Source organism: Arachis duranensis, chromosome 7 (genome assembly GCF_000817695.3).
Source record: "Arachis duranensis cultivar V14167 chromosome 7, aradu.V14167.gnm2.J7QH, whole genome shotgun sequence".
NCBI lineage: Eukaryota > Viridiplantae > Streptophyta > Magnoliopsida > Fabales > Fabaceae > Arachis > Arachis duranensis.
The window spans coordinates 13,353,201-13,362,506 of record NC_029778.3 but is presented as its reverse complement, the minus strand read 5'-3'; the positions used below and the strand labels follow the sequence as shown (position 1 = coordinate 13,362,506).

Genomic DNA, 9,306 nt, shown 5'->3' with positions numbered 1-9,306 from the left:
TAATTTTAAATTAAAATAGTGAGATTTATAAATAATAAAATAAATTAGATACAATAATGTGAGCAGAGACAACAGATTCTCCATTGACAAGCGTGAGCATTAAGCACTAAGAGGCTAAATCAGTTGGGTGAGAAACAGAGAACACTAACAAGAAGAGCATCACTCTAAACTCTTAATCTTAATTAAAGTCAAATCATTTGCTTTGCTTACCTCAGCAACAACAACAACCTAGTAAACAGTAATCCAGCAAAAGCATCTATATATTATATTTCTACACTAAACCCCCATCAATTCTCACGCCCTTTCAACCAAATCAACTATACAATCACAACAAGGACTGAATTATTATTCTTATTTGTTGTTGTTGTTTCTTGTTTAATGGCTCTTCACTGTGGAGCTTTATGCTTCAAAGGCATCTCAGCCTCTCAGGTTGAATGTCAGAGGTAATGATCTATGAGGAGCTATAGCACTGTTTTGTTTTCAATTTTGAATGGGAACATTCTGTTTTCATGTTGTGATATTAAGTGAGAGCTGAAATTGAAGAAAATTTGCTTCTACTTGTTGTTTGTTTAATACCCTGTGAACATAAAAAGATCTCAATGTATGTTCTATATCTAGTAATTAGGAATATGTATTTAAGAGGATTTATCGTTTTCTTATCCAAATCTTATGCACATGCTGCATTTGGCACAATAAAGATGAGTGAGTAGTGCTTTCTATCTTTTGTTTGGAACATTGGATGAACGGAAATGCTAGAGGACCATCAGAATTTATTGTTTTTGGCCATTAATTAGTCATCAATGTTTAAAAGTATGGGATAACGTATGTTGTTGGATTATTAGACTAAAGGAATTGAGCGGCTAAGTGATGGCTAAAAGCAATAAATTCTGATGGCCTCCTAGTATGAACTGGGAGTAGATTTTTTGCAAGTAGGGGTATGAACTTGTATCATGCACCCTGTGGATGATTTTCTAATTGGAGAACTTGGGTTCTGTTTTCAACTTTGTATGTTACAGGAAAGGCACTTGCTGGTGATGGCACATCTGAAACAAAGGAATCACCTCTTGTGGTTTGTTTTGGAGAAATGCTCATCGATTTCGTCCCAACTACCAGCGGCCTCTCTTTGGCCGATGCATCTGCCTTTAAAAAAGCTCCTGGAGGTGCCCCTGCCAATGTTGCTGTAGGCATATCCCGTTTAGGAGGTTCATCAGCCTTTATTGGAAAGGTATTTTATACTTGTCATTTCTCAAGCTTCTTTCTATGCATTAGTCTCTATAGGAAGGATTTTATTTTAATTTGAAACTTAACCACACTGCCAACATTGACATAAACAGGTAGGTGAGGATGAATTTGGATATATGCTTGCTGATATACTCAAGCAAAATAATGTAAACAATGAAGGGATGCGTTTTGACCCCGGCGCACGCACTGCTTTAGCATTTGTTACATTGAGGAGTGATGGAGAACGAGAATTCATGTTTTATCGCAATCCCAGTGCTGATATGCTGCTTCAAGTAGATGAACTTGATTTGGACTTAATTAGAAAGGTAAAACCAAAGCTTAGTTTTGTGGTTAGTCAAACTAAACCGAAATAGTTTCTATTTGAGAAAGTTGTTCAATGTTCTTTGTATTGTAATTTTGTCACTCAATCTAAGTAGGTTCAGTTACTCAAAATCAATTCATTCAACTGGCAGTTTGTGGATTTCTTTGATCACAATGACTCACTGAGTAATGATTGAAACATTCATCCTCATTGCTGATATAGCATTCTTGTTTCTGGATTTTAACTTTTAAGAACTCACTTTGGGGTTTCTTTTATATCAGACAAAACATTAAAATGATTGTGAGTATGTTATAACATTTTACACTTCCACCCCATAGTTGTTTATAGTTTAACATAGTTGAATTGATCCAAAGTTTCTTTCTTACAGGCTAAGATCTTCCATTATGGTTCTATTAGTCTTATTACCGAACCGTGCAAATCAGCACACATTGCTGCTGCAAAAGCTGCGAAAGATGCTGGTGTAGTTCTATCTTATGACCCTAACTTGAGGCTTCCTTTATGGCCTTCTGCAGAGAATGCCAGAGAAGGAATTCTGAGTATATGGGAAACTGCCGATATCATCAAGGTTCTTCTTAGTCTTTTTAGTTCCCAATAGACTTTTTGTTCTCTTTTTCCAGAACACAGATTACTACTGGCAACTACAGTACTAACCGACCAATCTGATTATTATCTTTCAGATAAGTGAAGAAGAGATTTCTTTTCTTACAAAAGGCGAAGATCCATACGACGATGCTGTTGTTCGTAAACTATTCCATCCAAACCTCAAGCTGCTTCTTGTTACTGAAGGTGCAGATGGTTGCCGCTATTACACCAAGGTAACCCTTCAAAAGAGGCAACAGAATCATCTAAACTTAGTTTCAACTTATCTAATACTTGTTTTTAGCCACCCTCTGGTGTATCTTCAAAGGCAGTGCCTGTAACAAGTAACAACTCACTTGGTTCTGCACACATTCCTGTCAACTTTAAAATTGAAACAAGTTATTTGACTTATTTCTAGCACTATAGATGTATAAACCGTTCTCCGGAGTTCAGTTATCTAGAAACAAGGCTAGAAACAAGGCTTAATTTCCGTGTTCTAAATCTCGCAGCCTTATTAGTTGGAATGAAAATCATAAAAACAATATCAGAGATGTTTCATTACTAATTTAGTCTATTATATTAACCATATCAAGAAATAAGTCTTGAAAAAATATTAGTCCTAACAAAAAGATATGCTGCAAGTTATAATAATGTAATCATGGTATTTATGATTTAAAACCTGTGCTACCTATTTTTTGTGCAGGAGTTCAGTGGAAGAGTCCAGGGATTTAAGGTGGATGCTGTTGACACAACAGGTGCCGGTGATGCCTTTGTGGCCGGAATATTATCACAATTAGCTGCAGATCTTTCATTACTTCAGGTGTGGATTGTGTGGTTCCAGTGTCATTGATTTTTCCTTTTCAACCTTGTGTGTTGAATTGTGAAACTTTTCTTTCTATTTGCATTTGGCTCAGTTGTTAAGTACCAGGCCTGGTTGTCTTCAAATTTGGAAGTAACATAACTATTTAACCGTTCTTTGTTCCTATACATTTCCTTTTAACTTGCAGAAAGAGGAGCAATTGAGAGATGCTCTTAAATTCGCCAATGCCTGCGGCGCGCTGACTGTGATGGAGAGAGGCGCAATACCAGCTTTGCCCACAAAGGAAGCCGTTCTCGAAGCCATGCTCAAGCCTGTATCGTAAATTCGCGGCCTAATCTCTAGTTCTGTGAGGATCAACTAGTCTACTACTACTTGCTTTTTGTAAATTCTTAGCTGCTTTGAAAGCGAAAAAGCTACAACGAATAAGAACTAATTGTTTCAATAATTTGCAAGTTCATGCTGACTCAAGCAAAGTTTTCATATAGCAAGCACTCCATTCTTGAGTTCATCCAACATCAGAGAGCATGTATTGCTTTCACTGCTTAACATAGTGTTACTATCCATGTATCAACATTCGGTTGATGTGTCTTGTTATATGTACATATTGTACACAAGATATTGTGTCGATTCAGATCTCATCTACTAGTACACTATTGAATGGAACCTGCAACTTATTTAGATTCAAGTGTCTTGTAGATTTGTTTATGCATAATTAATATACCTCTTTTGATGAGTTAATTGAATTATATTAAGATGAAGACAAATTCTTTTAAATAGATATGTATAAATAAGATTCTACGTGTAAAACTGTTTTACGCTAACGCTGCATCATAAATCACATATTTAATAGAAAAAATTACGAATTTGAGGAATATTAAACAAGAATGATTTCAAACTGGAATCTTTTGCTTCACAAAGCATCTTTGGTGGTTTTTTTTATTTTTATTAATTACTATTACAAAAAGAAATAAAACAATGCATCATTGCTTACTCCATGTGATTCTTTAGTGATTCATTAATTTAACTTAAACTATAATTTATTTATTCATAAGATAAGATAACGTAATTGATCAACTTTTCTGAATCCAACATTGAAAATTTGAAACTTGATTGCCAATGTCCATAAAAGGCTTGGTCAAATCAAAGGCTAAAATGGTAACTATATCATTCTTTTGTTTTGCATCCATGTTTTTTTTTTCTCTAATCAATTGTTTTTTTATTGATCAATCATTCTTCTATCGATTGAATGGTAAATACTTTCAAACTAAATAGCGAAACATTTTTCAACCATAAAAATATAGAGAGTAAAAACAATTTCTGAACTATGCTTATTTTTGGTAATAACTTTCTTACCTTAAGTTGCCATACAAGGACACTCCTATATTTAAGGTTGTCCCTCTTTGGCAACTGAACTAAATCTCAAATTTCAGTGCAACCCCATAAGGCCATAACATACAATAAATAAAAAGTAATTAAAAAAAAATCATTGTTAATTTTTCATACACAATAGTTATTCTACAATGGCTGAGGATTCTCCAGAAGATATCGCCGATCGCGAGCGCATATTCAAGCACTTCGATGCGAACGGCGACGGTCAAATCTCTTCATCAGAGCTTGGGGAAGCACTGAAATCTCTGGGGTCAGTGACCCCCGAAGAGATTCAAACGATGATGGAAGAACTTGACACAAATAATGATGGATTCATTTCGTACGAAGAGTTTACGGTATTTGCAAGAGCCAACCGTGGCCTAGTGAAGGATGTGGCAAAGATTTTTTGAATTATTTGCCACCTTCAATCTTTGTTAAATTAATTAAATTAAGTTTACTTAATTGTCTTTTCTTTGTGCTATGTTCTCTGCATGACCTTTTAATATACACGATGACAATGAGAGCCTCTTTCATTCAAATTCATGATGTGTGTGAGCCCCTGGCTTTCAATTTTGTTATATTAGAACCGTTTTCAATATTATTCTATGGTTTTGCATTATGACTAGTTTCAATGCACATTATTGTTATTTTTATAAAACAAAGGCGTGCACCTTGACGCAATTTAGGTGCGATATTCTAATCTCAAATTGGATGTAAAGTAAAACCTTAGTTAAACTTGTATGAAAATGAGTTACAAGTTGTTATGGTGCTTCTAATCAATAATTTAATATTTGTTTTCAATTTTTTTTCCAATTTTAAAATTAGTTAGTTTTAGTTAAAGAAATTATTGATATTGTCTTTTTCTATACAACTAACTATCCTTTAAATATTATCCTTTATTCTGTTTTTAAAAAAGAGAGAAAATAAAAATAATTTCTCTAATTTTTTGAGCAACTGATATGTAAAAGTGAATATTCAAATTAATTAAATAATAACAATAAATCTTTAGAAAAGCTTACTAAAGACTGAATTTTAAAGAATAAGTAACATTTTTATTTTCTTAGAGAGATTTGCATATTAGTCGAAAGGTAAAAAAAAACTAAAAATATAACATCAAGTTAATTATTCTGTTGATTTCTATAATTTCACCAAATTTATAATTAGATCTCTATATTTTTTTCTTTTAAGTAAATCCATACATTATTTTTTATTTTGTAATTAGATCTTTTTTAATATAAAAATATTAAAATTAACCAAATATTTTTTTACAAATTAAAAATATCAACAATTAAAAATCTAACTAAATTTTTTATCATATACTTTTTTGAAAAAACATTTTATTAATTTTAACATTTTTATATCAAAAGAATTTAATTATAAAATTAAAAACAATTTAAAAATTCAATTAAAAAATATAAAAATTTAATTAAAAATTTGATGAAACTCACCACCAGAATAATTAAACCTGTTTTGTTTTCCAACTTGAATTGATGAAGAGTCATTACACTTCATGCCTTTCACAAAAGGGGAAGTTAAAGAGAAAACATGTACAAAATGAACAATCTTCGCCCCTTTTTCTAATAAATTAGTAGCAACAAAAATTGAATATAAAACTCATGCATACTATCCAAACCCTTAACCCTTCATTACATCTCTTCTAATGGCTTCAAGCTCCCCTTTTTTTCCTTCTATTTACAACAAAATGTTTTCATCTAATCCTTAGTACTAAAGAGGGAACCATGACAACAATGAAGGTAAGTTATGTTCTTTAGCGGCAAGAAAGATAATCATCATCATCATCAAACTCTGATACTCCAAGCATTGCCAAAGCCAAGTGACTTTTCAAATCACTATTATTTTGTTGTAACTGTGTGTAGTAACCAGACTTCCTCCTCCTGGAGAGAACAAGTTCTTGTTCACCTTTTAGTATTGCAAGAATCTCGTATATGCCGGGCCTTCTAGATTCTTCGAATGTAATACAAGCAGCCGCCGCTTCGATCATCCGAGCTATTTGACTCGAGAATCTCGAACTGCTATAATGGAGTTGAGGATCAACCAACTTTTCAATAGCTAATTTCCCTTTCTGTAGCAAAGCTTTAGCCTGAATATTGAATGCCAAATAAATGTGTCACAAAAAAAAGAGACCATATCCATTTGAATTTGATCTGATGCTAATAATGTTCTTTATTACAACTTCTCATCTAAATGTAATGATAGATGCAAAAATTTGGTGTATGTTTTCTTCAACAAGGAATACATTAATTATAGTAAATAATACTCATGTTAATTGGAGTATTTTATAGGAACAATTTTTGTTTAGAGCATGTTGTTTATTTTCAATCATAATCTATAAAATTAGAAAATTGACATACCCATGAGACCAAGTTCTCTTCTCCTTGAGTCCTCTTTGCTTCAATTGGCTTCCTGCCAGTTATGAGTTCTAATAAAACCACTCCAAAAGCATAAACATCAGTCTTATCTGACACCTTTCCATGTTGAAAATATTCAGGGGCCAAATAACTGTTCAGAGAAGGTAATTTGATTATGAATATTTAAAATAAGAAGGAAAAAAGATGCAATGACCAAAAACATGAGAAAACTGCAGAATTAATATGAAGGGGTTAAGTTCCTACCCAAATGTTCCTTTGGCAGCTTTGCATAGAAAAGGTACTGAAGGTGCAACAGTCCATGTAGCTAGTCCAAAATCACATAACTTCAATTTAACAAAAACAATCAGAAGTAACGAATCAAACTCGAGAGTTTAACTAAACTCATGGACTTCAGGAAAATTTGAATTGTTAAGCTAATTTTGTAAGAGTGCTGTAAACTTGATTGGGGGACTAAACAGATAAAATTTAGTTTACTAGTTAACTCGAGATTTCGATAACAGTTTGATAACTTGACTATGCGAGACAATTGAATAGCAAACTTGAAATTAAGCATCTTACCTTGGGAATTTTCTTAGAGGAAAGCAAAATGTTTGAAGGCTTAATATCTCTATGAACAACACATCTTTCAGTTCCATAATGCAAATAAGCTATGGCCTTTGCAATCCCAATTGCAACTTTAAATCTCACAGACCATGGAAGTGGTGAACCTCTACTTTTCTTCCTCCCTATAAAAATAGGTAAAATCTATAACCAGTTAAATTGGAAATTGGTAACATCATAAACTATGGAGTGAAGTAAAAAGTAAAAAATAGAAATTAAAGTACCACTACCATGCAAGTGATGCTCTAAGCTTCCTCCTGAAACAAATTTGTAGACCAAAAACAAGCCTTCCTCTGAATCAATGCAAAATCCCAAAAGAGGCACAATGTTTGTGTTGTGAAGAGAACTTGCAATCATCAACTCTCTGCAAAAGGCCTTGGCACACTCTTTGTCTTCTTTGTCCAACCTTTTGATTGCAACAGTTGTCCTCAATATACCAACTTTACCCCTAAAAACACAGCTCAATGCCCCTCTTCCCAACACTCTACCTATAAAAAAAACCCAACAAATGAATGAATCACAAACTATTACTAACAAATGAAATTTGATTCCTTCAACAACATGCACCAATTGTCCTGCATATTAATATTTACTTGGGAAACAAAAAAAGTTACCTTTGGAGAAATTGCGAGTAGCATGCACAATTTCATGATAATTGAACCTGATCAAAGTGTTGGGCACTGGGGATATGCTCTTCTCCAATGGCTCCATTGTCCTCCATTTCAGAGACTCACACTCCAAATTCACCATCAACAAGGCTGCCTTAGCAGCAGCAGCAGAAGAAGAACTCATGTTGAAGGATTCTAGCTCAACCTGAGAACGGAAGCTGAACCTGAAAGATGAATGAACCGATTGAGGTTCATTGTTCAGCAATTCTGCTCCAACCCCATTAGATTCTGCCAGCAACAGAGCCTTCTTGTGATCCAAAGTTATGTTTTTGAATTCTTTGCCATCGATTTTTCCACTGCTACAAGTGCATGGCGAAGCAACACATGCAAATGCAAAGTCCCATATCAGTTTTCCCAAAAAGTTTCTGTCTTTGAGGTTCTTGAAGTGAGAATCTTGGTCCCTTGTATCAGTGGAGATTCCTTGGGAGAACCTCATCATGGATTTGATTCCCAAAAACAGCACAAATCAAAGACAATAACAAAAATGGCAGAGAAAGTTAGAGTGATCAGGAAAGACTTTCAAGAACAGAGAAATAGCAATAGTGTATGATGGTGATGTCACTGATTTGTTAGAATCTTAGTTATGGCAGAAATGTTTCTTTAAACTGGAGACAGAAAGAAAGAGAAGTTAGAACTGAAGAGGAAGGGAATATTGATTCTAAGCCACAAATGAGGATAGAGACAGAGAGAAAAAGCCATGAAGATTGAAGAGAACACTTTCAGTTTTCAGTTCTTATTAAAGTTGGTAACTGGTATCGGGGATAGGAATATTAATTGCGTAGTTATCATAAACTTTGAACAAAAGAGGTAGTTGAACAAAGTATAAGGGATCATGAAATTAATAATCTTTTCTTGTTAGATACTCATATAATAATTGATATGGACGAATTCTATTTTATTTTATTTTACTTTTTATGATCTTGATATGGATGAATATATTCTTAGTTGATTAATGTATTTTGTGTAGTGGTTAATGTGGTTTCTTCAGTAATAATATATCACAGTAAAAGTTAGTCCTTTTTCATGGATATAAAAAGTTTATTATATTTTCCTAATAATATGATTATATTATTGTAAAAATATTTATTTTTTTATGATATATTTTATTGTTTTGGTGACTAATTATTTCGATAAAAACTATTTGAATAATATGTATAAATAAATACAAATAGTATTTAATAATTAATTTTTAGTGATTATAGAATTTAAAAAAAAATAAATAAATGTCTAACAATATGTTTCTAACTTTTTGACTTTTATAAATATGTCTGAAATTAAATTTATAAGATCTTTTTTATATACAATACTGTTATAAAT

At 32.8% G+C, this 9,306-nt stretch overlaps 3 protein-coding genes across 3 annotated transcripts; 2 read left to right on the top strand and 1 right to left on the bottom strand.

Annotated features, from left to right (window-relative positions):
- The first annotated feature begins 420 nt into the window (after nucleotides 1-420).
- On the top strand, nucleotides 421-3,641 carry LOC107457884 (probable fructokinase-6, chloroplastic). The gene is made up of 7 exons (XM_016076067.3): nucleotides 421-443; nucleotides 1,017-1,225; nucleotides 1,335-1,547; nucleotides 1,932-2,129; nucleotides 2,242-2,379; nucleotides 2,847-2,963; nucleotides 3,151-3,641. Exons 2-7 carry the CDS (start codon nucleotides 1,085-1,087, stop codon nucleotides 3,283-3,285), a joined length of 942 nt encoding a protein of 313 aa, XP_015931553.1. The 5' UTR covers nucleotides 421-443; nucleotides 1,017-1,084; the 3' UTR covers nucleotides 3,286-3,641.
- Nucleotides 3,642-4,247: 606 nt separating this feature from the next.
- LOC107457873 (polcalcin Ole e 3-like) lies at nucleotides 4,248-4,869 on the top strand. The gene has a single exon (XM_016076045.3). The coding sequence runs from the start codon at nucleotides 4,484-4,486 to the stop codon at nucleotides 4,739-4,741; it is 258 nt and encodes an 85-aa protein (XP_015931531.1). The 5' UTR covers nucleotides 4,248-4,483; the 3' UTR covers nucleotides 4,742-4,869.
- Nucleotides 4,870-5,784: 915 nt separating this feature from the next.
- Nucleotides 5,785-8,771, bottom strand: LOC107457875 (probable serine/threonine-protein kinase PBL7). Its single transcript, XM_016076046.3, has 6 exons — nucleotides 7,936-8,771; nucleotides 7,552-7,809; nucleotides 7,280-7,446; nucleotides 6,965-7,044; nucleotides 6,704-6,851; nucleotides 5,785-6,432 (listed from the first exon to the last, which is right to left on the bottom strand). Exons 1-6 carry the CDS (start codon nucleotides 8,426-8,428, stop codon nucleotides 6,100-6,102), a joined length of 1,479 nt encoding a protein of 492 aa, XP_015931532.1. The 5' UTR covers nucleotides 8,429-8,771; the 3' UTR covers nucleotides 5,785-6,099.
- Between the last annotated feature and the right edge of the window lie 535 nt (nucleotides 8,772-9,306).